The 19,738-nt window shown below is 37.0% G+C and overlaps 1 protein-coding gene across 6 annotated transcripts in view; it reads left to right on the top strand.

The window, feature by feature from the left end:
- Nucleotides 1-19,738, top strand: part of RUNDC3B (RUN domain containing 3B) — a 102,339-nt gene that overhangs the window by 23,315 nt on the left and 59,286 nt on the right. For 4 of the 6 annotated variants that reach the window (XM_054726177.1, XM_008149436.3, XM_054726176.1 and 1 more), the window contains exon 3: nucleotides 16,982-17,115. In XM_054726177.1, the coding sequence (XP_054582152.1) occupies nucleotides 16,982-17,115 (134 nt within the window). Of the gene's footprint in view, nucleotides 1-10,417; nucleotides 10,469-16,981; nucleotides 17,116-19,738 lie in introns of all 6 variants that reach the window. The other 2 variants (XM_028157658.2, XM_008149419.3) reach the window with 1 other exon arrangement.

Below are 19,738 nucleotides of genomic sequence, written 5' to 3'. Positions count from 1 at the left end.
CTGATTGATGTTTCTCTCTCACCAATGTTTCTAACTCTCTATCCCTCTCCCTTCCTCCCTGTAAAAAAATCAATAAAATATGTTTTTTAAAAAAGAGGTTCACCTTTGTATTAAGGCCAAGTGAAATCCCAAGGACGTCAAAAATTGACAATTGCTTATCTTATGTTTTAGGTTCTCTAAATTAGTTGTCTGAACTCAAGTTTAATAGGAATAAATACAGTGTTGTTTCCTTTATCATCCACTCTTTAAAGATGGGGAATATGGTTGTAAAAATGAAATTTAAGAGGACTTCTACTTGCAGGAAGATGAAGTGGGCATACTTTTCTCTCTTTCTCCCACTAACTATAACCAATTCAGCAATAGGAAAAGAAAAGTCCTGTTTCTGCGCACAACAACATGGATGCATCTCAAATGCATTATGATAAGTAAAAGACACGAGTCTCTAAAGGTTATATACTGTATGATTCCATTTATATGACACTAGAGGCCTGATGCATGAAATTGGTGCACTGGTGGGGGGACCTCAGCCCAGCCTGTGCCCTCTTGCAGTCCTGGACCTGTTGGACATCTCTCTCGCTCCTTAGTGCCCACCTGCTCGCTTCTCCTTAGCGCTGCCATGGAGGCGAGAGAGGCTTCCACCACCACCGCTGCACTCGCCAGCCATGAGCCCAGCATCTGGCTGAGCAGTGCTTTCCCTGGTGGTCAGTGCACATCATAGCGACCGGTCATTCTGGTCGTTCCATCATAATGTTTGCTTAGGCTTTTATTATATAGACTAGAGGCCCGGTGCACGAAATTCGTGCATGGGGTCGGGGGGTGTCCCTCAGCCAAGCCTGCACCCTCTCCAATCTGGGACCCCTCGAGGGATGTTCAACTCCTTGTTTAGGCCCTCCAGGATCGGGCCGAAATGGGCAGTCGGACATCCCTCTCACAATCTAGGACTGCTGGCTCCCAACTGCTCGCCTGCCTGCCTGCCTGATTGCCCCTAACTGCTTCTGCCTGCCAGTCTGATCACCCCCTAACTACTCCCCTGCAAGCCTGATCGACACCAAACTGCTCCCCTACAGGCCCGATTGCCCCTAACTGCCCTCCCCTGCTGGCCTGGTCACCCCTAATTGCTCTCCCCTACTGGCCTGGTTGACCCTAACTGCCCTCCCCTGAAGACCTGGTCTCCCCCAACTGCCCTCCCTACTGGCCCGGTCGCCGCTAATGGCCCTATCTTGCCATCCTGGTCGCCCTTAACTGTCCTCCCCTGCCAGCCTGGTCACCACCAACTGCCCTCCCCTGCAGGCCTGGTCCCCCACAACTGCCCTCCCCTGCAGGCCTGGTCACTCCCAACTGCCCTCCCCTGCAGGCCTGGTTGCTCCCAACTACCCTCCCCTGCAGGCCTGGTTGCTCCTAACTGCCCTCCCCTGCCAGCCTGGTCACCCCTAACTGCCCTACCCTGCTGGCCTGGTGCCCCTGAACTGCCCTCCCCTCCAGGCCTTGTCACCCCTAACTGCCCTCCCCTGCAGGCCTGGTCCCGCCCAACTGTCCTCCCCTATAGGCCTGGTCCCCCCTAACTGCTCTCCCCTGCAGGTCTGGTCGCCACCAACTGTCCTCCCCTGTAGGCCTTGTCCCTCCCAACTGCCCTCTCCTGCAGGCCTGATCACACCCAACTGCCCTTCCCTGCAGGCCTGGTCCCTCCCAACTGCCCTCCTCTGCTGGCCTGATCACCCACAACTGCCCTCCCCTGCTGGCCATCTTGTGTTCAGATGGGGGCGGCCATCTTGTGTGTGGGAGTGATGGTCAATTTGCATATTACCTCTTTATTATATAGGATTATAGAAAAGGCAAAATTATAGTATAGAGAATAGGATCAGTAATTATCAGAGGTTAGAGGTTGTGAGGGAAGGTTGCTTTTATAGTGTTTGCATGAAAGGGTTTTTTGGGATGGTGGAATTGTTATGTATGTTATAGTTCTAGTTACATGATTCCTTGAAATTTTACTGTAAAATTAAAAAATATATTTTTATAACTTCCCCAAATTCAATTGCTTCCCATTAAAACATAAAAAAATCAGGAGGATCCCACATTTTCATTGTAATACTTAAAATTTCCACTCCTTCATCTCCCAGTTACTTTAGGAAGTTAGGTAGTTTTTCATTGCCCATAGTAAAAAGCAACCTCAGAGAGCATTTATCATTACCTTTCCACGTTTTTCTTGACTAAATGTAACTCCTTTCCTTTGCTTCGGACATGAGTCAGCATGCATTCCCTAATCTTTTCACAGAGCAGATGCCTTAAATTGGCACTTCACATATGCCTTCCTCTTTTTTCTTTTTTCCCATTCTCCCTAATCTTTTCCACACATGCATACACTATTTATCCCATTTGTTCTCTTTTTTAGCAATCCATATAAGCCCTATGCTAGTGTCTTAGTATGTAAAGATTACTAAGGCATGTTTTCACATGAAACTCAGTCTTGGAGGGCAGAAAGAGGATACATTAACACATAATGTTGTATAATAGTGTCATTGAGTCATAATAGAAATGTTAATGAGCGTGATGTAGCACAAAGGGTGAGTAATTCATCCTGTTTGGATGGGTCAGGGAAGGCTTCACACAGGAAAAAAGCATAAAAATGCCTCAAATTAAAATTAAAATGTTAAATGTCATTTGTGACTTTGGGCCTGACAGTTTAAGAAAAATAATGAAATTTAGCAGTAAAATGATAAGGAACAATCTTTTAACCTTCAGCTAGGTGGTACTGAGATGGGATACAGTAGTGAATTTTGTAAAGGTTTTGTGGAAAATCACTGATGAAAACAAAAATATAGAATATCTTGAAGCGTCCAAGGTTATATGTAGCTGGTAAATTTACTTCAGTGTCTTTAAGTTGCATAGGGAGTAAAATTAGCTATTTTAGAATATAGAATTTTAAGGTTCAGTAGTAAATAAGTAACTGTAGTATCATAGAAGACCAGAGACTCAATTAGTAATATACTACTTACTAAAAAAATGATCAAGTATAATGAGACACTATGTCACATTTCCTATGAATTAATGAGTTAATTATACTTACTAACATTGGGGTTTGCTGACTTACATTCAATTTGGATTTTGCCTTGATTCTGAACATTTTTTAGTTTATACTTGTGTACAGTGAGTCCTTTTGTTCTTGTTTTTAAATTTCTGTGCTTTAGCCTTGTCGGTCTTTTGCTTTTTCTTGACTCTACCAGGCACATTTATACCGTAGTTCACCATTGCACTGAATGTTCCCGCTGCATGAAAAACACTTCTGTGTATCTGAGGGGTTAACATTTTAAAGTCTTAACTTCTACATATTCTGTGATTTACTAATTATGATTATTGTTTATTATCTTTTTTTACCTCCATTAAAATGTAAGCTTACCTCAGGGCAAAGACCTCTGTCTGTTTTGTTCACTGATGTACCTCAGATCTCTAGAATAGTGCCTGGGAAGTGGTAGGCACTCCATGAGTATTTGTTGGAAAATAGAATTCCTGATGCAACAATAATAATTTCTGGGTGTTTTTTTTTTTTTCCTTTTTCTTTTTTTCTGATAGCATCTGGATTCAGACTCTGAAAATGAGTTAGAACGCCTGTGACTTAACATTTTAGAATTTCTCCAATCCAGTTGAACTGTTGTGATACCTAAGCGTTTCTCAGGAACACTGGCTTGAACCTCAAAGCTCTTCCTGACTTAGATGATAAACAGTTACCTCCCCATGGGGCCACCTTTTGAAGTGCAGTATAAACACCCTTAGAAACAATGGGTAAAGATAAACCTGTCCATTTGGCTTTTGAATTTTCTTTGTTAATTTTTGAAGGTTTTCCAACTTTTGATTCTTGGTGTGCATACAAAATGAGACTTGCATTGTTTCTGGAGTAACATATGAGCACAACTCCCCCAGTAAAAGCCATATACGCAGGCCAAAACATGATACAATAGATAAGAAAGTGACTCTGAAGGTTACCAGAGTTTGGCTTTTAGACAATGGACAAGACTGCCACTCTGAGAAACACCCTTTAAAGTTTTGTACTTGGAAATATCGGAAAGCTTCAGCAGATTTTCTATCTCCAGAAATTATAATTTTCAAGGAATTCTTGAAACATCCAAAGTTATACGTAGCATGGTAAATTTAGTTCAGTGTCTTTAAATTGCATAGGGAGTAAAATTAACCTCTGTAGAATATACTAAGTTTAAGGTTCAGTAGTAAGTAAATTTGTAGATTCTAAAAACAGAAAGCCTTAGTCTCTAAACCAAGTATGGTAAAAAAGGTTAGTGACTGGAAAAATGAAGTAGCACTCAAATTTCCATACCCTTTTTGTATCTTTTTCCATTGAAAAATATTGCCATACTTGGTTTATTCTCAAGCTTGCAGTCCTCATTGTTTCCTGTTTCTCTAATAACTTTTGAAAAACCTTTTTTCATTTTAAGATTTTTATCCCATAACAGCCATATAGGTAGACTACTTGACTTTGCTTGCATTCATATTTTTAAGGGAAGAAGGAAAGAAAGGTATAAAGCTTTATTATAATTCCTTAATTTAACCTCTTTCTGTATGTATACATTTGTCCTTTTGGGCTACCAATCAGTTTTTTTGTCTTCCCTCTTTTTTATAATCCTCATAAAAATGACAAGAGGTTCAAGTTAAAAAGCTAAGGTATTCATAAAAAAATTCAGAAATCCCAGATATAATTGTAGCTGGTAACTTTGTATATCTATCACATATACCAGTATATATGCCTATGAATATGTATGTATATATTTGTATCTTTTGCTATGATCTGTATTTTGCCCTTTGTATATTGGCCATACTATATTTCCATTTCATTTTGTTTTTTAGTATCTTAAACTTGAAATTAAATTTACATGACATGAAATTCACCATTATAACCATTCTAAAGCATACACAATCATTGATTTTTATTATATTCAAAATGTTGTGCAACTATCACTATTTTCTGGGTGGTGACCACATAATGCAATATACAGATGATATATCATAGAATTGTACACTTGAAATCTATATAATTTTATTAACCAATGTTACCCCAATAAATTTAATTTAAAAATAATAGAATTAAATTATAAAAAAGAAATTAAACATAAATACTTAATATTATATATTTTATGAAATAGTGTAACAATAAACTATAAAGTATAGATTTTTTACAACAAAGGTTTTATTTCAAATGCAAATGAGAATCTTTTCTACAGATAAGCACTCTTTGGGCCATTTTGAAATAATGTGAGTTTTGTCTTTCAGATATACTGTGTGTGTGCTAAGGATTTAAAATTTATATGAAAAATATTTACCCTAGTTATACTGCATGTTTACTATCTCATCATTTTTCTTATTTCTGAAGTTGCTAATGAAAACTCATAACCAACCAGGAAAACTAACTGATTTTTTTTCTACATGTTAGATTTTGTTTGTAGCCAAAGGAGTAGATCAGCATGAGTCTGCACGGAACAGATGTGCTGGGTCTAGGCAGGTGTTTTCTGGGTCTAACCTTTCCCATCTATAATATGAAAGAGATGTGTTGAAATTTGCAGATCATTTGGAATCTACTGGTGGAATGCTTCTAGTCCAAGCTGTTTGTAGTAACTTTTCCATATGAAGGGCCTGTCCTGGCTCAGGCTTTAGACTATCCTAAAAGCTCTAAAAAAAAAAACAAACAGCAGCTGGCATCAGCATGCCCCATACCTATCAATAAGAGGCCCAAGATCCAGCACTAGCACCAGCCTGCCTTATTTCAGAGCTGGGCCTCGCCTGGGCACTTCTAAGCCCAGTACAAGGAGCAGCCATCTGCAGATCTCTCTGTAGCTCCTGCTGGGTAGCACCAGGCAGTGGCTGACTTTGTACCTCCCAGGAGGCCCCAAAGCCAGTACACCCAATGGACAGCTTCAGACCCTACCAGATTACAACTCTACACATCCACAAGCGACACACTAAAGGAGCCGATTCAGTGAGCACCAAAGCCCCACTGAAGCAAATCCTGCCCCATAAGGGTGTCTCCTGAACAGTAGCTCTGCCACTGTAGTCACAGCTTGTCTTCACAGCCAGTTGGCCTGGAGGTCAATTCCACCCAGTGACACCAACAGCAATCAAGGCTCAACTACAACAAGACTGTGCTCACAGTCCACACAGGGGTGTACCTAGAAAGCCCAGCTCAGTTGACTGGAGCCACTGGGCCCTCTAGGACACCTACTACACAAGGCCACTCTACCAATTCCAGGAGACATAGCAGCCCTACCTAATACATAGAAACAAACACAGGGAAGCAGCCAAAATGTGGAGGAAAAGAAATGTCACAAATGAAAGAAATGGAAGCAAGCAAAATACTGGATACAGAGTTCAAAACAATGGTTATAAGGAGCCTAAGGGACTTAGTCAGGTTCAAGGGACTTAGACTTTTTTTAAAAATATATTTTTATTGATTTCAGAGAGGAAGGGAGAGGAAGAGAGAGAGAGAAACATCAATGATGAGAGGAATCATTGATCGGCTGCCTCCTGCACATTGGACCGAGCCCGCAACCCAGGCATGTGCCCCTGACCAGAATCGAACCCTGGGACCCTTTGGTCCGCAGGCCAATGCTCTATCCACTGAGCAAAACTGGCCAGGGCGGAACTTAGACTTTTAAGGATCTTAGTGAAAATTTCAAAGACATGAAAAAGGACCTGTTAGAAATTAAGCATACATTAACTAAAATTAAAAAAAAAAATTTACAGGGATTCAACAGTAGAGTAGAGGGTTCCGAGAATTAAATCAACAATTTGGAATATGAGGAAGCAAAAAATACCCAATCAGAAGAGCAAAAAGAGAAAATAATGCAAAAATATAAAGATAGTATAAGGAGCCTCTGGGATAACTTCAAGTGTACCTCATGGGGGGGGGGGGTGCCAGAAGGAGAAGAGATAGTGCAAGATATTGAAAACCTATTTGAAGAAATAATGACAGAAAACTTCCCCTACATGGTGAAAGAAATAGACTTGCAAGTCCAGGAAGCACAGAGAACCCCAAACAACATGAATCCAAAGAGACCCACACCAAGACACATCATAATTAAAATGCCAAGAGCAAAAGACAAAGAGAGAATATTAAAAGCAGCAAGAGAAAAACAGTTAGTTACTTACAAGGGAATTTTCAGAAGACTGTCAGCTGATTTCTCAATAGAAACTCTGCAGGCCAGAAGGGAGTGGCAAGAAATATTCAAAGCGATGAATATCAAGGACCTACAACCAAGATTACTCTACCCAGCAAACTATTATTTAGAATTGAAGGTCAGATAAAGAGCTTCACAGACAAGAAAAACCTAGAGGAGTTCATTACCACCAAACCAGTATTACATGAAATGTTGAAGGGTATTCTTTAAGAAGAGGAAGAAGAAAAAAAAAGATAAAAAATATGAACAATAAAGTGGCAATAAATACATATCTATCAACAATTGAATCTAAAAATCAAAATAAATGAAGAAGGAATCTAATGAACTGATGAATAAAATAGAACCAGAGGCGTGGAAACATGGAACAGACTGACGAATCTCAGAGGGAAGGGGGAAGGAGAGTGGGAAGAGATTACCCAAAGATCTTATATGTATATATGCATTACCTATGGACACAGGCATTAGGGTGGTGAAGGCCTGGGGCAGGTGGAAACCAGGTGGAGGGGGGCAATGGGAGGAAAAAGGGAGACATCTGTAATACTCTCAATAATAAAGATTTTAAAAAGCAAAAACAAATAAGTGTTGGTGAGGATGTGGAGAAAAGGGAACTCTCATGTACTATAGGTGGGAATGTAGATTGGTATATCCGCTGTGAAAAGCAGTATGGAATTTCCTAAAAAAATTAAAAATGGAGCCTTATGACCTAGTGATTCCACTTCTGGGAATTTATGTGAAGAAACCCGAAACACCAATTTGGAAGAATATATGCACCCCTATGTTCATTGCAGCATTATTTACGATAGCCAAGATTTGGAAGCAGCCCATGTCCATCATAGAGAGTGGTTAAAAAGATGTGGTACATTCACACACTGGAATACTACTCAGCTGTAAAAAAAGAAGGAAATGTTACCTTTTGCAACAGCATGAATGGACCTGCAGAGCATTATACTAAGTGAAATAAGCCAATCAGAGAAAGACAAGTACTGTATAATTTCACTCTGTAATCTAATGGACAAAATGAACTAACAAGCAAAATAGAGGAAGACTGCCGAAACCGGTTTGGCTCAGTGGATAGAGCGTCAGCCTGTGGACTGAAAGGTCCCAGGTTCGATTCCGGTCGAGGGCATGTACCTTGGTTGTGGGCACATCCCCAGTGGGGGGTGTGCAGGAGGCAGCTGATGGATGTTTCTCTCTCATCGATGTTTCTAACTCTCTCTCTCCCTTCCTCTCTGTAAAAAATCAATAAAATATATTTTAAAAAATAGAGGAAGACTTATATATAGAGAGCAGGCCAACAGCTGTCACGGGGGATTGAGCAAAAAGAAAAAAAGCTCATGGACATGGACAACAGTGTGGTGATTTCTGGGGGAGGGGGAGAGAAGGAGGAGGTTATAGAGGGATAAATGGTGATGGATGGAGACTTGACTTGGTGAAGTGAACACAGTACAGTGTATAGATGATGTGTTGTAGAATTGTGCACCTGAAACTTGTATAATTTTTGTTAACCATTGTCACCCAAATAAATTCAATAAAAAGGAAAAATAATCCTAATCTATAAATTGAGTTTAATAATAGATTCGGTAATTATTTCTCACTTTATATTAGGGATTGATTAAATCATGACATAAATCTCATTATGATATATCTCATTTGATACATTTTTTAAAGTTTATTTTATTCAGTAAGATTTTTCTGGAAATCGTTTTTACTTTTATTACTTTTTGATTATGTAAATTACTACAAATAAGACACATAACTTTATTTTCAGGGCAGTGATAGTAAAGTAAATGTGGTTTAAACATTAACAATTGGTGTTTATTTTTTCCCATAGCCTAATTTTTGATTTATTAATGTTTTAAAACTAAATTTACTGGGGTGACATTAGTTAATATGATCATTTAGTTTTCAGGTGTGGGTTTCTATGTTACAAGATCTGTATATTGCTCTGTGTGCCCACCACCCAAAGTCAAATCATCTTCCGTCACCATATATAAGGCCCCCTTTACCCTCCCACCACTATCCCCCTTCCCTCTGGCAACCACCATAATGCAGTTTGTGTTCACTAGTTTCAGTTTTATATTCCACATATTAGTGAAATCATATGGTTAATCATATAACAGAATGAAAAGCGTTCTGTTCTGATTTACATTTTAGTGCTGAGAAATTTTCATTTTTGTTTGTTGTAGTTGTAGCAAGAACAGTATGTTCTCCTATGGGCTTCAACGAGGGTACCAATTTATAGATCCTTTTGGATATGTTTCAAAACTCAGTATTTCTTTATGATGTTACCGATGAAGGTGGGAGGATAGTGAATGTAGAGACATAGATGTAGCAAACAATACAACTGTATATATCTTTTTCCGTTCATTTTCATACAACATTACTCACTGTGCTTGTTTGGTTTTTGTTTGGTTTCATAAAGGGTCTGAGTATTTAGAAAGGTGTGTGGGATCATGTCCTAGAGGAGATTGCATTGTTTGGTTATGAGAGAAGAAAATATTATTTGGCTTTGGAGTTTTCCTGTATAATTATAAGAGGAATTTCCAAACAACATAGTCAGAATTTATAGTAACTTTCCCAGATGGTGATTGTTAAACAATAATTGAAAGCTGCTATAGGAAATAAAACAGTATTTTGCATAAAGTAATCGTTTAGTAAACATTGGTTAAACTGAAGAACATTTTACCAACTAGCTAAGTGTTCGTCTCATAATTCAGAACCATACAGACTTTAACTCTTCTTAGGCCAAAAATAAGAGAACTGCTCTTCAAAATGAATTTGTTTATAACTTTTAGAAAAGTTAACAGTAAAAAAAGTGTTTAGTTCTAAAGTGTTTAGTTCTAAACTTTGAGACATATGTAGTTCAAGAATTTTCCTAACCAACATAAATTCTGAGGTGCAAATCTAGCCAATTCAGTCAAGCTGTTGCTCATTTTGCATTTTGTCATCAACCGTTTATTGCACTTGGGAGAGAATGATGGAAGGGGAAATAAACAGGGAACAATTGCCTCTCACTTGTTTCTATGACTTACATACATCCTAGACTTTCCAATAAAATAGGCTACAAGGGACCAGCTTCATTTATGTGCTGAGTGTATAGCTCATATTCATCCTGAGTTTATGTTCACTGTGTCAGAATTATGTGTAGCCATCTAATTTGGGCTATTCAGTTTGCAATTATACACTTGATGGAAGGTTTCTTAAATATCTGTGTGTTGTTGTTGTTGTTTATTTTTTTAAAGAGATTTCCCAAAGTTGCAGATGGCTGGCTCATCTCCAAATACCTCTTCAAGGTACTCTATGCTCGTGATGTCTCCCGCCACTGAGCTGCACGGGAGCATGGAATTGACTTACTGGGGAGGGCTGTATCAGTTAAGTGATCTTTTTTAGTACATTGCATGGGTTTTGCAAAGCTTTCTGTTTTTGTTTTTGTTAATTCAGAGGGCACAAGTATGCTTATGCTAATTTTTTTAAGTAAAAGCTTGTTGTAAACTCACACAATATAATAATTCATTGACTCTCCTTCCTCTCCATGTGACTCCCCTCCGTATTTCTCTTAAGCTCCATGGTTTTAAGTACTATCTTATTAATCAAGTATGTATATCTGTGTTACTTATATTTTATTAGAGTGCTTAATGATATATGATTTGTTGGTTATTTCCTCAATTTTGTAAGTGCTGTGTAATAATATTTGTATTACATGCAAACCAGGGCCTCAGAGAAGCTGTGTGAATTTTCAAAAATCACTCAGTAAAACATACATGGGCACTATCCACAATAACTGCTTTGCCATTCTTTAACCATTAGTGGAACTGTATTCCTTAGTTTCCTTTCTCCCAAGTAGAATGCATACTTCTTATTCATTTATTCAGAATACTTTTATTGAATTCCTGCTGTATGCAAAACACTGCAGGGCCTCTGCACTTATGACCTAGCCTTTTACTATACGTTTTAATTAGAAAAGAAATTTCTAGTGTTTCAAAGATAACACTAAGATAAAGGATAGAAAGTAGAAGAAAAATATATTCTCATTTCCTCAATCCTAATTCCCACAAATAATAATTTTAAAAAATTTCTTTTAATTTCCCTATAAATATAGCCTTAATCACTACTGAAAAAAAATATGCTTGATTTCTTTAGGTCTACACTTTTTGTGTGTGTTAATTCTCACCTGAGGATATTTTTCCATTGATTTTTAGAGAGAGTGGAAGGGAAGGGAAGAGACAGAGAGAGAGAAACATTGATGTGAGAGAGACACATTGATTGGTTGCCTCCCAAACGAGTCATGACCGGTGTCGAACCTGTAACCGAGGTATGTTCCCTTGACTGGAATTGAACCCTGAGATCCTTCATTACGCAGGCTGACGCTCTATCCACTGAGCCAAACTGGCTAGGGCCAGGTCTACACGTTTACTCATAGCTTTCTATATGGACCTCAGCTGTCAGTACTTTAATTAAATCTGCCAGTATTCTAAACCTTATATTAAAAATGCTGCTGGAAGAAAACCCCCCCACAAAACTCTTATATTCTACTTGGAAAGATGGTCAAATTACTGGGATAAGTAAACCTATTAAGTCAAATTCAGTTTTCAGATTTTCAGATGAACTTGTTTATCTTAATTTTTTGTTTTAGAAGATTTATAATTGACTCACTTTTATTGTATAGGTACATACTTTAGACATTTGTTTTAGATATCTGTGATAAATTTCTTAGCAGTGAACAAGACATTAATTGTTGTAATAAGAGTTGATAATTACATTTTATAGATTAGTAACTGTGATTCATATTTGCTAAATGATTTCCCTGAAGCATCTTGTAAGTAACATACAGAACTAGCAATATAAGTACAATTACCTAGTCAAGACTCAGACTTCTTAAGATTCAGTGTAAAGGGTAAAGTTATTTTTAAAGTGTTTAACTTTGTCTTTTTTAGAACATTAATATATTTTATTTAGAATATTATTTAAGATCATAATTTTATCTTCAAAGCTGGATGAATGGTCTAATAAATATGTATCTCAACTAATAATGCTACTTTATTTATTTATTTTGTTAATCCTCACCAGAGGACATATTATGAAGTGATACCAATTAATCTTGTCATTGAGAGAGAGAGAGAGAGAGAGAGAGAGAGAGAGAGAGAGAGAGAGAGAGAGAGAAAGAGAGAGAGAGAAAGAGAGAGAAACAGCAATGTGAAAGATATACATTGATTGGTTGCCTCCCACACACGCCCAACTGGGGCCAGGGATCAAACCTGCAACCAAGGTATGTGCCTTTGACTGGGAATCGAACTTGAGATTCAGTGCACACGCCCGTGCTCTACCCACTGAAACACACTGGCCAGGGTTGAACTACCTTTTTTTAAACGGAAAAGATTCCGACTCTTACAGAAATGGGAATTCTCTCTGTTTAGTAAAAAGGTAATGGAAAATATCAAACTGATTTTATATGTTAGCAGTAAGAAACTTAGGGCTGTTGTTACAAAATTTAAAGTGAAAAGTTTAATATCTAAATATTAATATATTGCCAACAGTAAATCCATAATTAATCAATTTCCTTTAAGCATCTGAAAACATTTGCAGTGATATCAGAGTGATTTATTAAAACTTGATGTGACTGTTTTTATTACTTGTCTAGATGAATAGCAGCTACAGGCAATTGTCTTGGATATTGTCATCTAGGTGATGTATCACAATGCTGACAGAACTTGAGCTTGTGAGGACAGTTTCCATTTATTCTTTCATCTTAGGCACTAATAAAGAGTGGAGAAAGGGAGTCACTTAACATATTCATTTATATTTTATATTATCAAAAGATTACATGTCATTAACCACTACTTCATTAGAGAACCACTTATAAGCCAAACACAAACATATTGCATGAAATGAATAGGCGTTTGACTTAAATAATGTAGAAGAGTAATTTTAGAATAATACTGGATTCTAGAAATCACGTGCTATTTTTAGGTGCAGAAAATGAGGCAGTTCAGTGGGAAAGTTATTACATAGCTTGTTATTAGCAGATCACCTTTCAGTCTAGCAAACTTTTCACCACTTATTTCTGTGCATGAAACAAATTAGAGTTGGATTAATGGGAATGAGTGTCAAAAGCTTGTTTAACTTTGTCATTGGTAAAAAGTCAACTTGTAAGAATATATAAAATTGAAAGCATATTATACATCTGTACTCACCAGAGCTTTAAAAAGAGAATTTTTAATGACAGCATATTTTTTCTCTGGAATAAAATTTCTTTGAGATACAGGTTAGTCAGCGTCTTGTAATGTGATTTGCTTTTCTGGTTATTTTTAAAGGAAATGGAATATCTTGGAAATGATTCTTTATTCAGTGGTTTTTAAAGTCATGATCAGATTGTAGTGTTTGGTTTTTTTAAATTTTCCTATTGCATACTGGTTACAGAATAAGTACAGTCTTTTGCTAGCAGTTAATCTGTATTTAAGTAAAAGTGATGTTCAACTAATGATATTTCAAATAACCAATTGAATACTTTTATTATTTTTAAAAAATTTTTAATTGATTTTTTTTTTTTTTTTTTTTTAGAGAGAGAGAGAGGAAGGGAGAGGGAAAGAGAAAGAGAAAAATGTTGATGTAAGAGTGAAACATCAGCTGTCTCCTGCACTCCCCCTACTGGGGATCAAGACTGTAACCTGGGCATGACCAAGAATCAAACCTGCAACCTTTCAGTGCACGGGAAGACGCCCGACCAACTGAGCTACACTGGCATGGGCAAACAATTCTAAATTATTTAAAATTAAATTCAACCCTTTTCATGGATGCAGAAATTATTTAATTACTTAAATAAAATTCTAGGATATACAGACAATTTACATGAGAGTTTGTTTAGTGATTCTAACAAGGGAATCCACCTTCTCCTAATCAAAGCTGATCTTTTGAATGTGGACAACAATTCAGTGTTTTGATTTAAGAACTTCACATTGGAAATGATGCACATGGAAGAGGGGAGAAGGCAGAATCAAGCCAAATCATCCTCACCTCTAGTTGATTGAGTAGGTAGAGTATTATAAAGATACTAATAGTTTTTTTAAAAAACCCTGCAAGTTATGCTTATATGTCATTCTATTAATTGTTTAGTTTCTCAGTTTGCAATTTTGGAAATCTTGTCATGTCTTGGGTAAAAGTCTTGTAGATCACATATCCTACCCATAATAAGAGTCCTAAGGATTTAGTGCCCATTCTTTCTCTGTTTAACCTAATTCCAGATTATTTATTTATTTTTTAATCTTTCTTTTCTCTCCTCTAAAAATAGGACTTTGTTATATTCTTTGGTTTTTAACACCTCTACTATTCCTATTTTTCCTTGGCCATGTCAGACTCATGAGGTTTAAAATGAAATCATTAGAGAAACCTTGAGATTCTCCCTTTTTTAAGGTCTTTGCTGTTGTTTAGCACTCTGTTTCTTGAGGGAGGACTGGCAGCTAGCTATACCTCCTTTTTTAAAATTATGAGGTGATCCCAATTAATTGAAGGCAAAGAAAATTAGTTAAGACTAATCATTTTAGGGAGATAAAGTTAGAATGGTTGATAGGAGAAAAGGTTGATTAGGAAATAAATTTTAAAGATTTTTTTTAGATTCTAAGCAAGTTATGGTAAAAATTTTTAATTTTACATCTCATTCCCACATTGTGGTGGAAGAGGAGCTTTGGTCCCTTAACTATTTGACAGTAGTAATAATAATGATAGAAATTGTTAACATCTGTACTATACTGTATACTGATTGCTGTACACACATTATCTCTCAAATCTCCAAGTGTTTTCATGTCAGTACTACAGCTATTGTTAATTTATAGAAGAAAGACTTATACAGTGAAGTCATTTGCTCAAGATCGCATAGATAGAAAGTGATTTGACTCAAAACCCATATTCCTAACCACTAGGTACCCTGCTTCCTCTCCAAATGGCTAACAAATTGATGGCATGAATATTGCCCTAATGACAAACTATATTGAGATACTGTTCTAGGAACTTCTTTAACTAAAGAAGAGAAAAAGTAAAGGACAGTAATGGGGATTGATTGAGAGGAAGAAGAGATATTTTAAATACAGTGTTCTTACAGATTTCTGTTTGTTAGTAGTACTATTTGATTTTTAAAGAGACATTTGAGTTATATATTTGAGTGAGGATTTGTAGATGCTTTTGTGTTTTATTTATATATGTAAATGTATTTGTTTGGAATATTTAGCATTTGTAATCTAGCATGGAGAATCTTGATACTAGATTGTCATTGTTACTCTAAAAAGATACTAATTCAGATTTTTAAAATTCAAGTTTTTATATAGCACAGCAATTAAGATTATGTGTTTTGTGCTGGTTTATCAGTTGCTTTGTTTAATGCCTACTATGATCCAAGCACTGTGTCAAGTGCTAGAGATCCGTTTAAAGAAAAATAAGACACAATTCCTGCCTTAGCAGTTTTACCACCTAATATGTGAGGAAATCAAGTGAACAGGTACTGATAAGGATAAGTGAGCACAGGATGCCATGCCAGCACGTAGGGAGGGACTGAATCGCCATAGAGATCACACAGGGCTTATAAGAACAGGAGGCCTTTAAAATGTCCTGAAAGATGATAGGAGTTACCTGTCGCAATGTATAGGCTTTCTATTCATTGATTAACCATAAGTATATTATTAGAAATATCGGGGAGGGGGGTTAAAAATACCATTGCCTAGACCTGCCCCTAAAGATTCTGATCGTTTAGTTTTGGGGGAGCCCAGGCATGAGTATTTTTAAAGGAAACCCAGGTGTTTGTATGGGCTGCCATGATTGGAAATCACATACCATTTCAGACACGGCTCCTAAAACGGTGCTTGCTGACAAGAACACTTTGATGTTGCTTAGAGAGAAGCTATTACTGGGGAAGGGGAAGTTTGAGATAAAAAATTAATTGAAACAGAAAAGCACAGATTTAAAAATATAAAAGCTAATATTTCTACATTAAGATTGAACAACTTGCCTAGGTAAGATTAATTGAATAAAGTATTAAGCTGTGTCTCATATCCCATTTAAAAATACTAAGAGTGCAAAATAGTTCCCATGGATCTGCTATTCAAAGTCCTGCATAGAAATAACAATATTGTGATACACAGATAAGAATATTTGTTCATCAGCAGACACATCACTCAAATGGTAAATTCCTGAAGGACTTTTCCAGGGTTGGTGACTAGAAGAGAGCAGATGAATCATAGTTCCAGGGAACTTTGTGGCTTTATAGATGAGAATGGGTGGGTACAAGATTATGAATGATTAGTCAATGTAGGATTCTAATTGATTATATTTACTATAGTTATGACCACCCACATTTATTTCATTTCTTTGAAGTATCTATATAAGAGGAGAAAAAAGGTTATATTTTTTATTTTTTACTTGCTTGTTTTTCTGAGAAAGCTTTAGAATACCACTGGTGACATTTAAATTAATGCTTAACTAGAACCATCAGGAAAATTATCCATGTGATATATAAAAGACTATATTAGAATAATAGGATATTAAACTATGTTTTTTAGTGTATAGACTCTTTTTACTTCATTATGTTTGAATTTACTGTTGAGAAAACTGTGATTCAGGTTCATTAAATAAATTGCCCCAGGTAACACAACTAGGTAAAGGTAGACCAGGACTAGATTTCAGGCTGTTTGACATTGAGATCAGTATCCTTTCCATTACAGCACACCACACTGCCTTTTAATTTTCAGCGTTTTATTGTTCTTGCATTTTGAATTTTCTAGTCTAGTTTTCTTTTATTTTGTATTGCAATTTGTCTCCTGAAGGTCAAGTAACCTGGTTTGGTTATGAAAGTCCTCGTAGCTTCTGGGACTATATCAGAGTGGCTTGCCGGAAAGTTTCACAGAATTGTATCTGCAGCATTGAAAATATGGAAAATGTCAGTTCCTCTAGAGCTAAGGTAAGACATAAATAACATACAGTGTGTATAATCCTAAGCAGTCTTGACCCAATTAGAAAATTTCAAGCTCTTTGCTATAAAGCATTTGTTTTTTTTGTTGAAATTAAGCACTTGACCAAATTTAACATCTTTCAGAGGCTTGTTTCCTTTTTTATTGTATTTTGTTATTTTAGAATGCTCTTGAACCTTTATTGTTTCTTTATGAATAGCAAGAAGGTATGAATCTAGTCACTACTGAGAACAATGAAATGTATCCTATTCTGTGAATTTTCTATATTTATTGAATTACCTAAGCCAGTGACTCTCAGTGTGCAGCAGAACCCTGGGGGTCCATAATGTCAAAACTATTTTTCATGTAAGAGCAAAATGTTATTTGCCTTTTGCATTGTGTTAACATTCTCATTGCTGGTGCAGAAGCAATGGCGGTTAAAATTGCTGGTGCCTGTGTACAAATTAAGACAATGGTATCAAACTACTATTAGTAATCATTGAGTTCTTCCCCACCATCAGCTCAGTCTTAAAACAAAACACACACACACACACACACACACACACACACACACACACATAGTAAAGCACTCTACAGTAACTTAAAAATGTCCATGACAATACAGTAAATATTATTAATTTTATTAGATCTCAACCTTTGAGTACAATGTATCAGATTGAATGAGAAGCAGATATCTAGTTTGTAAAATGCCAGAGCTGCTGACATAAACTATATCAGCTTCAGTTTAATCATTTTTTTTTTAATTGGATTGCCATAGTAGCTTTCCTTTCTATTTTTTTTAAACCTTACCCTAGGATATTTTCCATTGATTTTTTTTTTTAGAGAGATTGGAAGAGAAAGGGAAAAACAGAGAGAAATATTGATGTGAGAGAAACACATTAATTGGTTGCCTCCTGCACATGTCCCGACCAGGGCCAGGGAGGAGCCTGCAACTGAGGTACGTGTCCTTGACCGGAATCGCACCGGGGGACCCTTTGGTCCACAGGCTGACATTCTATCCACTGAGCCAAACCGGCTAGGGCTACTTTCTATTTTTTTTTAATTTCTTTATTGATTAAGGTATCACATATTTGTCCTCATCCCCCCATTCCCATCACAAACCCCTCCCCACACATGCCCCCACCCCCCTGTTGTCCGTGACCACTGGTTAGGCTTATATGCACGCATTCAAGTCCTTTGGTTGATCTCTGCCCCTTACCCCCACCCTCCCCTACCTTCCCTCTGAGGTTTGACAGCCTGATCGATGCTTCTCTGTCTCCAGGTCTGTTTTTGTTCATCAGTTTATGTTGTTCATTATTTCCCCTAGATGAGTGAGATCATGTGATACTAGAAATACACTTATAAGAACCAAAAATGAGATAAGCAATAATGGTTATGCTGAGAGGCAAATGAATCAGTCTGTAGTGAGTTTCTTTCTGGGCCAACAGTTCTTTTGAGTCCCAATTTCAGTGTCAAACAGTTCCTTATGTGTACGTGTCAGCAATGATATTTCAGTTCTGGATGGTGGACAAATGGTGGTAATGCAGGTCCGACTCTTTCTGGTTTGGTCCTGGGCAACCTGCAGCGACGCACAGCTGCTGACTGCTAGTATGGCAAGGCATCGTCAGCGTCTTCCATCTCTGGACTGTTTCTCTTCTGTCTTCATGGCTGGAGCAGTCATGTCAATTCCTCTCTGTTGCAGGAATCCACATGGTCTTGGAGTTGTTTTCTGAAAATATACAAACATATTCTCGACCAAAAGTTAATAAAAGAATCTTTTCTATAAATTTGACTTGGGATCCTTTTTCATTTTTTGCCCAAACGATTTTCCTTTGGCTTGTTTTGACACCATGTGTGTTTTTCATGGGTGTCTTGCTGTTAGCATTACAAATGAAAGTTAATTTTCTAAAGTAAAAATTTTCTAGATGTAATTTACTTACAGAATATTTTTCCTTATATGATATTCTTCTACTATTCCCCCTTTTTTTGATTTAAATATTAAGAGGCTTTTGGAAATTTTATAATGTAGTCTTGATAGCTTTTAAATTTTAATTTTTTGCAATAAATATGACTGCTTTAGGTTCATTATGTGTTATGCAATTTTACCATGAGATGAACTACCAATAAAAATTTTAGTTAACACTTTAGGAACAGTTTTTTGTCCGGTACAATTAATTTTTCTAGAATATTCACTTATTTCAATTAACCAATTTAAATTAGTCTGAAAACTTGACTACTATTTTACTGTCAAATTTTTTATTTTTTTTTTTTTTTTTTACAGAGAGGAAGGGAGAGGGATAGAAAGCTAGAAACATCGATCAGCTGCCTCCTGCACACCCCCTACTGGGGATGTGCCCGCAACCAAGGTACATGCCCTTGACCGGAATCGAACCTGGGACCCTTCAGTCCGCAGGCCGACGCTCTATCCACTGAGCCAAACCGGTTTCAGCTTTACTGTCAAATTTAATACTCTAACAACAATCTTATTTTACCCTGTAAATATTAGTGGAAAGGATTATTTGCCTTCTTGAGTAGGCCCTGAGCATTCCTGGTACTAGGCTGAATTTAGATATCAAAAACACACTTCCCCACACCATGGGTACAAGACAACTCAAATAAGTCTTGTTGCAGTGA

This window comes from Eptesicus fuscus, chromosome 14 (genome assembly GCF_027574615.1).
Source record: "Eptesicus fuscus isolate TK198812 chromosome 14, DD_ASM_mEF_20220401, whole genome shotgun sequence".
NCBI lineage: Eukaryota > Metazoa > Chordata > Mammalia > Chiroptera > Vespertilionidae > Eptesicus > Eptesicus fuscus.
Note: the sequence above shows the minus strand (reverse complement) of the source record. Positions and strands in the feature narration are given on the sequence as shown.